The sequence below is a fragment of the Varanus komodoensis genome, unplaced genomic scaffold (assembly GCF_004798865.1).
Source record: "Varanus komodoensis strain SLA01 unplaced genomic scaffold, ASM479886v1 scaffold32, whole genome shotgun sequence".
Classification (NCBI taxonomy): domain Eukaryota; kingdom Metazoa; phylum Chordata; class Lepidosauria; order Squamata; family Varanidae; genus Varanus; species Varanus komodoensis.
Window position 1 is genome coordinate 12822543 of NW_025335798.1, and position 17380 is coordinate 12839922.

At 40.4% G+C, this 17380-nt stretch overlaps 2 protein-coding genes across 4 annotated transcripts in view; one reads left to right on the forward strand and one right to left on the reverse strand.

Annotated features, from left to right (window-relative positions):
- CEP70 (centrosomal protein 70) overlaps positions 1–17380 on the forward strand; it is a 39131-nt gene that overhangs the window by 5396 nt on the left and 16355 nt on the right. The window contains exons 2-5 of one of the 3 annotated variants that reach the window (XM_044438263.1): positions 13552–13564; positions 15127–15200; positions 15688–15738; positions 17297–17380. In XM_044438263.1, the coding sequence (XP_044294198.1) occupies positions 15192–15200; positions 15688–15738; positions 17297–17380 (144 nt within the window). In that variant the 5' untranslated portion in view covers positions 13552–13564; positions 15127–15191. Of the gene's footprint in view, positions 1–13415; positions 13565–15126; positions 15201–15687; positions 15739–17296 lie in introns of those variants that run through there. The other 2 variants (XM_044438261.1, XM_044438264.1) reach the window with 2 other exon arrangements.
- FAIM (Fas apoptotic inhibitory molecule) lies at positions 1831–11841 on the reverse strand. Its single transcript, XM_044438265.1, has 5 exons — positions 11420–11841; positions 5695–5830; positions 4230–4458; positions 3008–3057; positions 1831–2316 (listed from the first exon to the last, which is right to left on the reverse strand). The coding sequence occupies exons 2-5, from the start codon at positions 5803–5805 to the stop codon at positions 2167–2169; spliced, it is 540 nt and encodes a 179-aa protein (XP_044294200.1). The 5' UTR covers positions 5806–5830; positions 11420–11841; the 3' UTR covers positions 1831–2166.

Here is a 17380-nt window from a genome sequence, read left to right on the forward strand (position 1 = left end):
ATAGATCAATGTGCTTGACCATGGGTAAACTCTGCTATTTAAAATTGAAGAAAAATGTTGTATCATTCTTCTGGTTTTTAAAAACTGGCCATTTATCTTTCACTGGCTTCCTTTCATCTAAGCAAGACTAAAGTTTAAGATTAAATTAGAAAGGTTACTTGCTATACTTGTAGGACACAGAAACCCTTCAACCAACCGGCTTGAGTAAGTAGTACAATCTTTAAAGGGGTGAATAATCTAAGTATCTTAATTCCTTTACTGATTAAAAGGCATTTGCAGGAATTACTCCTTCAGATGATGCTGTTTGTATATTTTAATGAGAGGTATACAAGTGTTTCAGGGTTTCAATGCATAGTCCACTATGCTACACAAGCACGCGCTCGCTCGCTCGCTCGCTCACACACACAGAGAGAGAGAGAGAGAGAGAGAGAGAGAGCGAGCGCGCGCGAGTGTGTGAGCATGAGCAGTATGCTAGTCCTGAATAAAATTTCTTACACCTTTGCTAGGACTGTCAGACAACACATATGGTTTGTGAACAGGTCGCATAAAAATATTATGGTGCTTAATTGTTCCATCACGAGCTAGCATTCACTTTCCTTGCTTGGAGGATAGTATTTTGTTACAGTGAGTAACAGCCAGCCTTTGTATATAGTCCTTGCCATTTATGAATATTTATGTCCAACAGGCCTTGATGAATGTATATACAATATTTCAGCTTTATTTTGCATATTCTCAAGTCCTGGTGTCTGCGACATGGCACTCAGCAGGCTTGGTATCTCCCCATTTTCATTTTGAGTGTAAATTTGGAAGGTGGCATGTTTGAATGTAAACTTGGAAGGTGGCATCCTGGAAAATGAAGGGCTGCCTAACCAGTACTGTCTGCATTTAGGTTCAAAAGGAGGATTTTTAATTTTGCAGCTGAGACCATCCCTGCCTTGAGCAAGTTATTTTTTTAATTTTTTTTTTAGTTTCACCAGTTTGCCTTCTGGAACATGGTTGTTTGCTGACAGACCATGTCTTCCAATGGCAGCGACAGTGAGTGTGCACATAACACTCCCACGAAATACCAGCTATGCCTTCCAGTCAAAAAATGCTAGGTCCCCTACTTGGTGCTGTACCCATGTTCTTTGGTAAATATACATACTTTCCAAGAAATAGTGGAAGATGTGTATGCGTCAGTATAATCTGATCAGTTCTGTAACTTGTTCATGTAATAAGTATAGTCCCCAAAGAATCTCAACATTCAGAAGTCAGAATGTTGTATATTTAGGACAACATCTGCAAAAGTCAGAAAAAGGAGTTTGCGAGGTTGCATCAAACACACACTGAAAGAGACCTCTAATTACATTAAATGCTGGTTACATTTCAGTAAAAAGTTAACTGTCTGCTTCTATCATTGTTTGGGGATGTGCACATGGAGCACTCTACCAAGAAAATGGACCTGCTCTTGTTCATTCCTGTCTCCATGTAGCCTGGGGGTAAAGGACTATGATTCAGAGAGTATGAAAATGGATCACCAGAACACAAAGGACTCTTTTTGTTACTTTCCCCATTCCTGAGCACAAATATACAACTTTATTCTACTATGGGAGTATCACATGTGCCTTCCATATGCAGATCCAGCCACCCACTCCTTAACAAATCCTTTGTGTTGGTTAGTTCTGTTTGATGAACATGTAGACTGGCTGCATCTATACATAGAAGATAGTAGACATAGATTCTTGAGTTCATCTTTTAACTAGCAGGAAGAAGGTCTCCCACACATACAGATATTCATGGTCCAAGTATCAACACAGAGCCAAAAAGGCTTGCTAAAAGAAAGCTCATTGGTGAACATAGGCAGCATACTTAGAGAATTTGAAAAGAATAAAATACTCTAACTGTTAAATGAACACAATCCACTGTTATTCTGCACTTTTTATTAAAATTTTTCATATAAACAATTTATTCAAAGTTCCTGTGTCCATATATATAATTTACAAAATAACTAGGAATGTTTGAGATTGTACATAGGTTTACATTCTCATCTGGTCCTCCAAGAAATTTCATATACAGTAACTAGAGAATAAAAACAGCACAAACTAGATGTACAAAGAAGTACATAATAAGTTGTCAATTACCACAGTAATTGAAAATCCCTGATCTACAAGTCAGAACACATGAAAGCTATTCCAAAGCTTCTGGAATTTCTCCATCATCTACAATAAGCATATGAATAATTCCTTCCCTTCTCTTTCCACTACTGATAGCTTTAATGCAACAGTTATGTTTTCCAATACTGAAATGCGTTTCTGTCCCATCTTCTACAAATTCACCCTGGTGCAGAAAAAGAAAACATAATGAAAGGCTATCCAAAGTTACCAGACGGTTGTTTCAAAGCATAGCAAGGCACAGGTAAATGTAACTCAAAGTGGTCACAATCCATTGGAATCTTTAAATCACAGCGCGGAGTTTAGGCTGTGATGGAAATGCTTTGCATTGGCCAGACTGTACATTTTAAGATGCATAATCATGTTAGTCTGTGTTGCAGCAAAAATAAAGCATCTTGAATGAGAAATTTATTATGGCATAAGCTATCGATACACTAGTACCTACTTCATCAGATGCATGAAATGTTAACCACAGTTGTGTGTTTATATACACATGACTGGATGGATAATGTAAAATAGAGAGGTAAGGGGGAAATATAGTATAGGCAGTGACAACTCAATTAGTGCTTGGATATATGCAAAATAAGTTATTACCTATCACCTATTACCACTTCTGTAAAGGATCACTGTTTATATTATATAATGAATCTATTAGCATAATATACCATAAGATTCTTTTTCGTTTTGAAGTTATTTTTGGCAGGTTCTACTGTGTCTATATTTTAATATATTTATATGTCTTAATTCTGCACATACAAAAAAAGGGGAGGAGTGACATTCAATATTCATCTATTATAAGTGACTATTTCATTTTAATGTTTTTTTTTCCTCCTCAGAGTTCTTCAAATGTTACATACCGCTGTTTCCACTTTTTTACCATTGCACCAAACATCCATTGTATCTTTTTCTATAAGGAAAAAAGACACACACAAGCATGGATACATAAATTATATGAAATTTATTTCTCTAGATTCTTATATTATAAGCATTTTCTATGACATAAAGCACGACTAGAGGTATGTTTAGACCAAAGTTCCTCTTTTGCAGATCACATTTCAATCTGATTTGTTCAGTTGCACACTTGCATTATCTATGTATTCCTGCTTTTTTATCATATGCTGTAAATGTAACTGTAAATATATAGCAGAATTTTTTATGTAGTGTGCAAGGCGATACCAGAGGAAAAGGGAGAGAAGGGACTTCCAGTTGCTCTTTAGGCCTTTGAAAAAGCAGCTATTCCCTCTGCTCATGAAAAACTTCAATGAACAAAGTTATGTCTGCAGTGACTGGGCAGATATGCAAAAGAGAAACTAAGAGACATTTATCTTTATAAATCTTTATGAAAGAGATAGATCAGTACTTGTTCAATGACATGCTACCTTCCACACAGAAAACCCCCAGAAATGGGTTTATTCTGCACTCTGAAAAGTGACTAACATATTTTGATATTTCTAGCTACAAAGTACATGAAAATATGATTTCACATATGCTGAATTTGTTCCAGATGAGATTACTGTCATACATACAAATGGCAAAGTCAGTTCTCTGCATGCTCTATAGAGTGTCTTGGGAAAGGACATGGCTTGCAGGCACCCTGAATAGAAGCATTCTATACTGCAACATTTTATTGCGGGTCCCACTTCTTCCCACCAATACTGAACTCTGGTTGTTGAATGTCTGTCAATGTGAAAGTGACATGGGACCATACTTAAAAAAAACATAGGCTTTCATGTATTCATGGGCTAATCTAGGTATGCAGACATACTTCGTAAATTAAAAGAAAAAGCTATATTGGGCTCTCATATCAGGCATAGGGTTCTGTTATAACTTGAGTAAGCATTTATATTTGCATGGTTATGGATAAAGCTGATCAGAAGTTATGTTTCAGAGTGGACTTATGAGGCATAACAAGCTGTGTCCCTGCATCGGAATAAGCATGGGGCTCCCATGGACTTAAGTCTCCTTAGTGGGTCTTGTAAAAGAACAGGTGTGATGTAAGATCCTGATGTTCAGTGTTTTTCAGACAGTGCCACAGCACAGCTAAACAAAAACTCCAGTGTACAAAATCACATAACTTACCTAGTACAACCCTGAAATCTGTACCATCCAGGTGTACCATCCAAGTATTTGTTGTTTTTGACCTGTTTTCCATGTACTTTTTGAGGCTCTTTCCATCAATTTCCAAGGTATATTCATATGCAAAGCCACTGACAGCATCAATGTTAATGGTAGCCTTTGTTTTGGCAGCTCCAACAGTAAATGTCTCTTTTCCCACTAGCTTGAACATCCATTCTTTTCTCATTATTTCCTGAAGAGAACAAGATGGGTATTAATACAAGCAGCTATTTTTTGCTACAATTGGCATTTAATGACTTTTAATATTAGACCAACCTCTCTCACTGTTAAATATACACCTACACTTCAGTTGACTGTTAACTCCCATCACCTCAGTGACACGTTATAGAGCAATTTCAGAAACAATATTTGAGGCAGTTCTGAGAAAACGGGATGTTTTGACACCTGCATATAAACCAGGATACCCCGAGTTTATCAATATACCTTCAGACATGTATGCATGCTTTCTGACCTTTAATTAGGTAGGAAAAACAGTTACGGCATTTTTTCCCCTTTGTAAAAGTCAGATGAGCACTGATCCTACTACTGGGCAGAATGAGAAGGCCTAATTGTTAGTTATTTAAAGGCAGCAAATTATCAGGCGTTTTTTTCCCCTTGGTTATTTTCATGAGAGGGAAAAAAATTGTTTGAGGGGGAATCTGGCCTTGCAAAGGGCCCTATTGAATAACAAACCCCTGTAACTGGTTTTCATATTTGAGTCTCAATAATTCATTTTTGGGGATGAGAAGTCTGCAGCTCATGGATCTCTACTTTTTACTAGAACAGTTGCCATTGTTAATAGCCTGCTATTTAGACTTTCAAAAAGATCTCCCAGCTACTGGGAATGAGTTAGGACATCACTCCCTCCTCCCTGTTCCTTTCCATTTGCTCTACGCAGATGAAGACTTAAGTTTCTGGTGAGAACAGCGGGAAGGTCAGTGCATGTTGCAAATCTCCTCCAGGGGTGGCAGTCTTACTTACAGTGGCAGTGGAAAAGCTCGTTGCTATTGCTGTTCTACTTACAATGGCCAAAGTCATCCAAAAGTTGAGGGTGGTGTTGGAGGAAGGCAAGGTTCCGTAGGATCCAAAGTCTCTTTATTCCTCAGACATTCCTCTCTTTCAAAAAAGCTTTAAACTACATACATCCTGGAGCTGGTATAGTTACTTCCCTCCCATTTACTACAATTGGAGGAAATGAAGAAGAACTGGAGTGGGGTTCAGGAAAGCCTTCTCCAGCCTTCTACCACCAAATCAAAAGTGCTGCCTACTTCTTGTAGCCAGGGTAGATCTACCATGGAATCTTCTCAGTCCCACCATTAGTATTGCTCTCTAACAGACAATTCTTTTGGCTAACCAAATGTTATGTATGTCAAAATGTCCACTACTTGTTTTTCCAAAGAATTCTGCACATGTTATGAAAGGATCTTACCTTTCCGTCTACATACACAACCCGTTTTCCTGAGGTGGTCCCATGTTCAAATTCAATTTTGTGAATGCCATCACTTAACCCTACTTCCCAGATTGCCACCAGGTCTGTCATTCTGTCCAGGTAACTGTAGTCAGATCTATGTGGATTTAAGTTTAGATACACCCAATAAAGTCAAAGTATACAACTGAGAAAGGCTTGTGAGAAAAGTACAAATATCTGTACATGTTCAGTTGACATTTTAGCTATACCCCAAGGAGCTTACTGTTCTACATTGAAGCACACTTCTGACATGCCTTTAAATTTGGCATCATGTTGTGAAGGAGTAGTTTTGGAAAATGAAATTCAAAACAGCAGTACGCATCAAATGCATACTATGCAACCCTCTAGTTTGGAATCCTAGTCCAGAGGTATTACCAATGGACTGACATAATCTTTTTCACATTTTTGGGAAACAGACTCCTTATGAAAAATTTCTAAAGCTGCTGGGGCAGAGCAATAATCAAAATACATTTAAACCTTAATATTCATATCACAAATGGCAGCACAGACAAGAACAACTAGGTAGACTTTAACATACAACACTTCTTTTTAAATCTAAATCCAATTGATTATTCTTCTTCAGACAAGTTTTCCCTTAAGGCAACTTCTTGTGTTCTAAAATACCACAACCTATCACCTGAGTCACTATAATATATTTTAGTGATTTCTGAAATAACTTACCAAACCATAATACTATATTTTAGAGTTTACTTGCTTAGTACATATTTAAGTCCTAAAACATAAACAAATATTTATGTTTAAAGAACCATAAAGTAAGACCCTGTTTTGAATACATCACAAATTAACTTTGTTTACATGCATAATACAGTCAGTTAATTATTGACACTGAATTGGTAACAGCAATTCTATTGCTATTAAAATTTGAGAAAGCCTTCCTAGGACTCTTACAGTTCAGAGTACTTTTTACCTTACTTCATCTTCATAGTCAGTACTCTCATCATGGGATGCCATAGTAATCAAAACAGCCTTTAATCCAATTAGCAGCAAGAAAAGAAAAAACAGAACACTGGTAGCAGCAAAAAAATAAAAAAATAAAAAAAATATTGAAAGCTATAGCACCATTTTTATGAGAAGGCAATCCTTATCCAGTTTTCCCCTTTTAAAAAACATTACTGTTAGGGTTTAATTATATTCAGGAACTTATCAAACATAATAAATTTCTTCATCATGGCAGTATATAAAACAGTGACAAATATAAATCACTGTGATATATATGCAGTACTTTATTGATTTACTGGATTTCTATCTAGAATGCATTCACAGTGTTTTTCAAGTTACACCAGACTTACAAAGGAATCATTAGTCCTTGACATTTTTCTGTGGCCCATTGGTCCACAGATTCCTATACAGTGGTACCTTGGCTCACAAACTTAATCATTCCAGGACTCTGGTCATGACCCAAATCGGTCGTGAGCAAAGTTAAATTCCCCCATAAGGTTCAAGGTAAAGAAGGTTAATCCATTCTGTAACTATTTTTTTTTTAATCACAAAAATATGGAGCACAGTGAAAAAGAACAACAAAGATCCACGGGTGTGATTGCGGGCGCGCTGCAGGGGGGAGAGAGGGGCGCGATCGCGGGTGCACTGCGGGGGGAGAGGGGCGTGAATGTGGGCGCGCGGGGGGCGCAATTGTGCTGGCAGGGAGATGGCCAAGATCACAGTTGTACTCATGCAGGATAGACGGGTGCAATTACGGGTGCACTCCTGCAGGAAAGAAGGGCACGATCTCGGACATCTCCCCCACTACTCCCAGCATGATTGCAGCCATCTCCCCACTCGTGGAGGTGGGGAGATGGCTGCAATTGCGGTCGCCACTCAATGTGGAGTTTGCAACCTGAGTCAAAATTTTTATGAAATGTTTGTTCACGACCTGATTTGGTTGTGAACTGAGGCATTCATGAGCCAAGACACCCCTGTACTAGCAATGTGCAGCAAGGTGATGACCTGAACTTTGAAACAAACACAAACAAAGCAAAAACTTTACTGTCAGGTGGGCAAAAGGAAATTTACTCACCAGAGGCTACAAGGTGAGTACCTTTAAGTAAGCCTGAATTACAGCACAAATCTAGATAAGGACAGAATCCAAAGAAGTGCTTACACTCATGCCAAATCTCTTTATGTCTGAGATTGCTGCAGAAGCTATTGGTCCTGTCAAATGTGCTATATGAGTGGGACTCATCACTTGCCCAGGAAAGATTTAGCACCTCCCAGAGGAAGCCCTGAAATGATGGAGCAAGTCAGCAATGTCAGCATTTCTCAGTTGGGACAAGTCAGCAAAGCTCTCTTGTGCAAGCTCTACTGACCTACCCCATTGCTCTGTAAACACTAATTCTTGGTTCAGCTCAATTTTCAGACCTGGGGACTACCAGCCCATAGCATTTCTGGCTTGATTCAGCATCAGTTCCCTAGACCTCATCCAAGCCATAACTGCATTCAGGCACCCGTTCTGAATGTGCACAGCCTCTCCTAGTTCAGTTACACCCAGTCCCCGCACCCCATCCCCGCTATAAACATCCAAGTTACAAACAACCCCTACTTATGAACAAGCAAACCCAGAAGTCCCACCTCATCCTCAAGCAGCAAAGAGAAGAACGAAGGGGAGAAAGAAAGGGAGGAAGAGAAGGAAGGAGGGATGGAAAGGAGGGGAAAAGCAGCGAACAGCAAAGCTGGAACTAGAAAGTAATTCTAATGTGTGTTGCCCCTACACCACAATCAAACCCTAACTCTTCAGCACCAGATCCATTCCCTCCAACATCAGTCCCATCTCCATCAACATCCAGATAATACTAGGCTTAATACTGGCTCAAGAAGGGTTAACCTTTAACAATAATAAATAAATAATAACCTTTAATAATTTATGTGTTGTGAGCCGCCCTGAGGCTTTGTTGCAATGGGGCGGCATAGAAATGTTTTAAATAATAAATAAATAAAGCAATTTAGATAGTAAAATAGTAAAAGGATTAAGAACCATAACATATACCTACACACATTTTCTCTCTCTATTCCCACCAGTACCTGTAGTTTCTTATTACAAGAGTATTATAATTATTAAAATATTGCATTGTGTTTAAGATGTTTTAGTGTATATGGAAGTGTTTAAGTGTTTCACATGCTTTTTATATATGTTATTGACTTACATACACATTTGACTTAAAGATGATCTCAGGAATGGAGCTCATTCTCAACCCAGGGACCAGGTGTATAGAGAAATAGCACGCAGATATTAAATAACAATGGAGGCAAGATGGAGTCTTATGGTACTCCATAGGCAATATTATTTTTTTTGGAACCAAAGCCACAAGTATAAGCTGAACCACTATAGAACAGTGGCACTCCAAGAGGATATTGGGGTCAACAGCATTAAAAGACACTGAGAGATCAAGTAGTAGTAACAGGGTCACACTTTGCCTCTCCCAAAGTTTATCCGTCAGGGTGTCCAACACTGATTCCATCCCAAAATTAGACCTGCATCCAAAATGGAATGAGACAGAGCCAGATAATTATCATTATCCTTTGAAGGTCCCAGTATGAGGTCCACTGAGTTAGAAGAAAGCAGCTACTTGGAAAAGTTTGGTTGGATGGCTACTCAAGAGTATAATCAAAGCAGCAAAGTAAACCTTTGCTGACTTCACTGCCACACAGTAGCCACAATTATAAAGTAGTACACTTGACCATCTTCGTCATGAGTTATGCTCATGATGACTTAAGCTCCAACTGTCTTCTGACATGTTTCATTGTGTGCAACTTCCTAATAAACCAAAAAGCCTTTCAGGTTCCCCAGTGTTGAAGAGAAGACTTTGGGAGCAATCATGTTAACAGTCCATTGCATCTTGCCATCTGACTACTGAAAAAACCTCACAAACACTGAGGAATCCCTGACATTCCTTAGCATTTCAGAGACAGACCTTCATTGATTCCCCACTCCTACAGGTCCTGCTAAAGCAGCTTCAGCATGGGTAGCAAAGTAGCTTGTATGCAATAGTATCTCCAAATAGTCTCTTTGGTCCACTTTAAAGAGAACAGAGCTAGGAGTTTCCTAGAGCAGAGGGCTTTCCTGCTGAGTGTGAATTTCTATGGATCATAGCATCTCTCCCCAGCCTCCACCCTGGGCATATGTTATATTTAGTGTTATGTCTGAATCAGATTGCCAAGTCTGGAACACCTTTGGTCCTAGATGTGTTATGCTATCTCTTTTCCTATACTTCATTGTAAATTCTAATATTACTACAAAAGTAGCCTGTAACTATAATGCTGCCCAGACATTTAAATAAATAGAAGGGGCATCATCTCACTTCAAAGTAGAACTGGAAGTCAAACATACCTCAGTTTCCACAATTATTCAAGATTGCGCACAACATTAAAACATCACAAAAAACAAAAAACCCTTGAACAAGAAAAACCAGCCCAACACCAACCCCCACACTCCTACCAGATATTTTGGAATGTAAAATTCAATGTCAAGGATCACAATATGAAAAGCTGCTGAAGGCCCTGTTACACCAACAAGGATGCATTTCCCCAGGATGAGTAAGGCCACCTCTATAATGAATTTAAAAACCAGTTTAAGAAGTCTTAAGAAAGGATATAGTTGCCAAAAAAAATTGTTTAGTAGCTCTGCCTCCCCTTAGACTGGCTTGGATCCAGGTTCTTTTCTGCTCCAGGGAGAATCACTCAAGTGCAGTTCTGCTAAGTCTGATTATCTACAAGGAGGGGGATGTGGCCTCAGTTATGCTCAGTTATCATCTCCTGATTTCAGCTTAGCCATAGTGAAAAGTATAGCAAAATGCTCCACAACAGGGTCTCAACAGATGTTCAGAATCATCTTTCCATAAGAAACTGGGAATCCCAACCATGTTCAAAATACCAAATGCATGAAAAGGAAATTTCTCAGCTTAACTCTGATCTATTTGTAACACTGGAATTCTAGATTCTTCTGCAAAAGAGTCACCAGAATTGTGGTAGAAGTAGCACAAGACTTCTTTTTGTGGATATACATTGGTAGTCATTGGAGTTAAGTAAAGCAGGCTTTGCAAATTGCTTTAGTCCTGATTAATCTGAAATAATTAGTGACTGGTCACAAATGGTGAAAAGAGATGGACTCACTCCATAAAGGAAGCCACAGCCTTCATTTTACAAGAGCTGAACAAGGTTGTCATGAATAGGGCATTTTGGAAAGCTTTCATACATATGTCACCATGAATTGGAGAGAACTTGCTAGCGCCTAAGAACACCACAATCACTAATAGGACTAGAATAAAACTGAAATAGAAAAATGTTTTCCGTTTATAGAAAGGTGTTTATTGTTGGCTAAAAAAAAAACAACCCACTAATACTACTTCGTCAACAGTGCTAAACAGCGAAAGAATCCGAGATTACAATGCCAGGATTTTCTTTCTATGTGAACCGAGCAACATGTACACAAGACTACATAATCTGGATTAGCTATCTAAAGACTTTTGCACCAAAAAAAGAATGGCTCCCTGCTTCCCCTTTAAATTTGAGCCACCGAGAGTATAAGACTAAGGGGAAATTAATCCGGATTAATAATGACAATACAGGAAAGCTTGAGATAGTCCGATTTACGTATAACGGCCCTTGGGGTTCATCTAAACCAGTACAGTTCAGAGGCACAGTAGCAAGGGATGGGCAGAAGAGACGTGCTTACCTGCCGTGTGGGCTGGTGGCAAAACCTCCCACCTCTCCCTTCCGGCCTCCCGAAATTCAGGCTCTTCCTTGGGACAGATGCGGGGACCTACAACCTACGTGTAGGTATGGCGAGTTTGCAGTGCTCAGACAGCCGCTTCTTCCGAGGCCGACAAGGAGGAAGATTAAAATGGTGGAGGCGAAGAGCGGCTTCGTGTCTACTTGGGCCTCATCCCTTTACGGCTTCCCAAACCGTTACTCCGCTTGTTATCGCTTCTCTCCCTATAATCCCGGCTCCCAAAATGGCGGACGGGCCTGGAGTAGGACAGCGAAGGGGAACGCGCCGAGCGGAGCAAGAGCCCCGCGCGTCTGTCCACCCCACGGCAACGCACCTGGGCGGCCGTCGCCGGCCCCCGCCCCGCGGAGCTTTTCTTCGTCGGGCCCGCCTCTGGAAACGCCCCCCGGCGATGGCCGTGCCTGGCCCGCTACCAGGTTTGCTCTTGGTACTCTCTGGCTACAGCTTTTGCGTCTTAAGATGTTTGCCGCGTTTCCAGTGTCTGCATGCTCACGGCTGCTTTCATCCATTGCTTCTGCATATCAATTGTATTCTGTTCTCCCCGCACCGTCCTCAATGGGATTTATTTCTGAGGAAACGAGACCAAGTTAGCGGAGTTCATTGGGCCACCTGTTTTGTGCTGTCGCTTGAGCGTTGGATCTGTTCTTGTGCAGGTGTGCGCTGATGGCAGTGTTGGCAGTAGCTTACCTTGCTTTCCCGTGGTTTGCTTGAGAGTGCCGGCGCTAATCGATTAGGCGTTCTGCCTTAGTTCTGACCTTTTCTGTAGCAACATCAGGCTTAATGAATAGGATGACAACTACTCTATATAGGTTTTCATGAGGCAGGGAGGATAAATTTGCTGTGCCACTAAAGTAGAGGTCTAATCTAAACTTAATTGAATGAGATTTACTCTCTGATAAATTGTCGTATTTTCTAGTCTCATTTTTTAGGTGAATGTGAAGGATTGCCTCTGCCCAGATGTGCCTAGTGTACTCAAACCTCCTACAGGCCCTGTTTTGGGTGCCTTCAACTAAGTGAAGTGCAGCGGCTGTTGGGTAGAGGAGAAAAAGTATTTTTCATTGGTGGCACCTTTTCCCTAGCTGTTCAGCCCTCACCCCGAGAAATTTGTTTGAGGTCTTTGCGTTTCCGGATAGTTTTATTTTCATAGATGGCAGCTTATACAGGTTTAGATGGAAAAAAGGCCTGCAATGTGCTGGGAGTTGCAAGCCTTTTTTCCTGTCTAAAACTGCATAGGGTAACACATTTAAACTCCAACTTTTAGATCCTAAAATCTGTTTATTTTGTACCTTGTTTGTATTTAAACCTTGCAAGTTAGTGTTTTTCTTGTTTCCTTAAGTTGCCTAGAGAGGTTTGTCCAGGGAGAGCACATAAATATCATTAAAATAATTAATGTGGGAGCAGGCTGCGCCTCCACTGTTTGGACTGGGAAGCGCAAAACGGACAATAACACTGGTAAGCGCCTCTCCTTGTAATCAATGAACAAACGTGACTAGGGCCGCACTGACATGCAAGAAGCCAGTTACTTATTCTAAATAGGTTCACATTCATGGAAGGCGTTCTCGTATTTCTCTTTTAAGCAGTGGCCGGCTCATTGCTAACTCAAGTGCTGCAGTCTCTCCCTTCCTTATAGAAGCCTTTTCTCTTTATACAGCTGCAGTGTAAGGAGGAATTCAACAGGAACCTCCCCTCACTTTGGAAGAGGTGCAGTAATGTCAGAGGAAACTTCTCCTCTACATATGATAAAGGCGTAAAGCACCCCTAGCAAAATACCGGCCGTGCGGCTGGGAAAGGAGGATAATAGCTTCGCAGCGCTTCTTCCTACAGCTCCCAGCTGGTTCTACAGTGCAGCAAGCTGAAAATAAATCGGGATTGAAAATAAATCCTCCGGTATCAACATAATACGTAGACTTGAGGGAGGGGCTAACTTTACCCCGCCCTCCCAATGCTTCCCAAGGGCGGAGACCGAAGCTGAGCGCTTGGTGCCGCCTCTTTCTTCCTTGCTTTCCTCCGGCGTCCAACTCAGCTTGAGAGCCCGCCTATAACGGCCGCGGAAGAAGCAACGCTTGGCTGATGCAGAGAGAAAAGGTTCCGGTACGTATTAAATGGACAGTGGCTGGTAAATTACTTGTGCGGCCCTGATACGCGAAGGTGGAAGGCGCGCGCGCGTGTGGAAGGCGAACGCGGGGCAGCGTGGAGCCAGGGCTGTGCGCGTGGAACTTCCAAAGCGTCCGCCTTCGCCCTGTGGGAGTCGGGCGTGCTGGGGACCTTTAGGTATTTCGGCCTGTTCCCCCCGACAGCGTTTACCGGAGAACCTCTTGGTATTCCGGCTGCTTTCTGCCTGCATTGGTTTTGTTCATTTCAGAGCTAAGAACGTTTATTCGGATTTGAACTGCGTGCTGGGTTCCCACATAACCTGCACCTTCAGAGGATGACAGTAGAAAAACAATCTGAAAGTGAGAGTAAACTAACTCGCTAATCAGTTGGAGAACGTTTAAAACCTCTTTAAACTCAAGTGCGTGCTTGTAAAAGGCAACACTTCCAGTCGTCTACTGAAGTGGTCCAGTTACTCGAAATCTTGCATGCACTCTTATTAATAGAAATGCACTTTGCTTGCAAACACTTGCTGTATTGCATGATTCATCATGGTCCTATGTATGTTCACCACAATGTTCATTAAGATTTAGCAGTGAGTGTGCATAGGATTAGCTGCATTTTCACATGAAACAGGCACAGGCTGATTCTGTGTATTGATTTGGCAGTGAGCCTTAGCAAATCCAGTGCTATTTATTTAAAGGTTCATGTAGAGATGCATTTTAGTCTCAGAGGATTTGTGTCATGCCTGATAACATGGAAGAGAATGTGTGAAAGCACACACATTCTAATCACGAAGTTTTATAGTTTCCTTATTGCACAGCTGCAGAGTTGTTAACCCTCCAGGTCAAACCCTTGTGTGCTGTCACCTGTCAGGTTAGCAGCTAACTTGTTTTCATGGTACTAGGCTGCTAGCAAAAAGTAGAGTCATACTGGGATTGATGGGTTACATTTTTCTGGTTAGTCAGTCATCGCTTGTAGTTCTGTGATGCTCTGACACTCTTTGGAAAGAGGAAATGATTTTAGCTTGTTTGTTTTAAAGCACAGTATTACATTGGAAGATGGAAACATATGTATTTATTGTCTGATTCTATGGATTTTACTGTTACAGGAAGCCAGATTTCAGCTGAACATCAGGAAGAATTTCCTAATTGTTAGAGCAATATGGACCAATTTCCTAGAGAGGTTGTGGGCTCCACACTAGAGACATTCATGATGCAGCTAGACAGCCATCTCAGAGGGATGGTTTAACTGAGAGTCTTGCATTGAGCAGTGAGGTGGACACAATGGCTTCTTCCAACTCTACTGTTCTATGGTTTTGTTATTTTGAGTACAACAGGGAAAAAAAACCTTTGACTGTATGAACCTTTTTCAGGGAGACGGGTGCAGATGGTTGCAGAAAAATAAACTAAAGGAGCTAAAGATTATTGCATATCAATTATTTATTTGCATATTTGACCCGTTGGAGAAATCAAGAACATATAATTATTCCTCTGTGTTAAAAAAACTGATCATATTTATTCTCCTTTAAACATTTTTTCTATTGTATGTTTCATTTTCAGATTTCAGCAAAGACTGATGCACTGACTACCAGTCAGCTGGAACAAAGACAACCAAATGTTTTATTATGGCAGAGGTATATATGCTGAACTCCTATATCCTATGAGTGCAGATGTTAACAACATAATAATTTGTATATATTTAACAACAGTACAAAATTCTGAAACACAGCATTTAAACTAAGCACCCATTCTTAAAAAGTAAAGCTGCAATCCTATATCCAGTTTCCTGTGAGTAAGCTCAATAGGATTCTGACTATACATGTATAGGATTGTGCTGTCAGGGTGTTTAACATAATGGCTTGGAGCCTAACAAGTGGTCTATCCCTGAATAGAATGGCTGTTTCCATTCATAGATGGAACAATGACCCAGCAGAAAATCCAGTTGGTCGAAGCATTTCGTTAGGACTTTCTATAGCTCCATGTCTGCTATTCTTGAGGGTTCCCTAGCCTACTGGAACGGATTTCCAGAGGTGTAAGAGATGGGGTGGGGGCTTCCCTCCTCCTCCTTGCCACTGGCATTAGCAAAGATGAAAGCTATCATCATAATTCTTTGCTTTTCAGAGCTCCCAAGGTTGTAGCTTGCCCACAGAGGGTATGTCAAGTTCTATGATGGTGAGTTCTTACTCCGAAATGATGGCCAGTGATCCTTGAAAAAAAGATGATGTAGCAAGTCAGGTAGCTTACTCTCCTCTGTGAACTGTGCAATGCAGGGTTTCCCAGGTGGCATTCTGTGGAACTCTGATGTTCTGTGTGATATAAACAGAAGTTCTGTGAGAAGTTCAATGCTGGCAGTATTTCCTCTATGAAATGTATGGAACTGATACTTAATTGAATAATATTCAACTTATGATGTGGTTGTCACAAAGCTCAGTGGCTCCTGAAGCAGTGCTCACCTCTCAGGCCTTTATGGGCTTGGATACTGCTTTAGGCTCTGTAAATTGATGTTCGAAAATACAAAATACATAACTAACTTTTAACAGGTCAAAATTGTTCACCTTTTAAAAATTGTATATGGCTATTTTTTGGTATGAAAACAAGCCCACCCATTCCACCCTTACTGCTTGGAGACTTCCAAGCTTATAGGCTTCCAGTATTCCTATGCTGTGCAAAGGTGAAGCTAGCAGGGCAGGAAGAGGAACAGAAATAAATCCTCACACATACACACCCTCTGTCTTTGGCAATTTGGAGAGGGAGGGCTCAGAATATATCACCTGGCCTCTCCTCTCCAACTCTGTCTTCTGGGGGGTTTTCTGAGCAAGCCTGTGAACCCTGGTCTCCCTTCCAGGGACCGTAGGACTATTACTTAATTTCTTCTAACATAATGTCCTCAGCCATTATTGCATACCACTTCCTAGACCAGCATGTATAGAGTCCATCAATATATTTCAAGTCGCAAAGTATTCAGTGGTTCAGTGGTTAAATTCATTTGGAAAACACTGGGGTGGAAGTGAATACAGTGGGATGCTGTAGAATGGCTTGAGATAGTGAATTGTGATTGATACCTGTGGAAGAAATGAGAAATAGTCCTCAGTTTTGCCCATAGTGATTCCCCACCTGGTGGATGTTTGGTTTCCCTTTCTGTCTTGTGCTTCCCATTCATCTTTTCTTCCCCCTCATTTTATTTTTCTTTTTTTTTAATGAGTATGAAAGTATAAATCAGTCTCAGTGTGGCTGAATACATGGAAGGCTCATAACAAGATCCAAAAACTTGAATTGAGAAGAACTTTAGTGGAAGTTCTAAATTGAAAAGACAGTGTTGGAGAGAACGGAGGAGCTTGGAATTAAATAGGAATTAAAAAAAATCCTCTCTTGATAACTTGTCTAATTGACAGGCTTGTATTCTATTAATATGAATTCTAGAATGTATCTTTAAATCTTCTAAGTTTACTCCTCTTACAATACAGCCAGCTTTTTTGTGACATTGGTAAGTGAAGGAATTTGTTATCAAAAATTGAGACAGTCTAGTGATTGTAATGATCCTATCTGACACATTTTAATTTTGAAGTTTTGCCACCAACATATTTATTGCCTTGTGAATTTTGAGAATGTGTCATTGGGGAAATGTTTAATGAGTAATGAGGAGGAATTCCACAGGCACAGATTTAGTTACAACCTGTAAGTACCATATATTGATAAAACTTGCTGTCTCTTCCATTTTTTCCAACTGTAGCAAGAGCAAGAAGAATGGAGAATCATAAACAAGTTATTAAGACAACATGGCTTAAGATCTGTGTGTTTTGATAAATCTGAAGCT

What these genes read in the sequence shown, in the direction of transcription:
- FAIM (XM_044438265.1), bottom strand. Translation starts at nt 5,805, where the DNA reads ATGACAGACCTGGTGGCAATCTGGGAAGTAGGGTTAAGTGATGGCATT. An exon ending in TTGTGTATGTAGACGGAAAG is followed by an intron (nt 4,459 to 5,694) that starts GTAAGATCCTTT and finishes TGTTCTCTTCAG; the next exon opens with GAAATAATGAGAAAAGAATG. An exon ending in AGATTTCAGGGTTGTACTAG is followed by an intron (nt 3,058 to 4,229) that starts GTAAGTTATGTG and finishes TTTTCCTTATAG; the next exon opens with AAAAAGATACAATGGATGTT.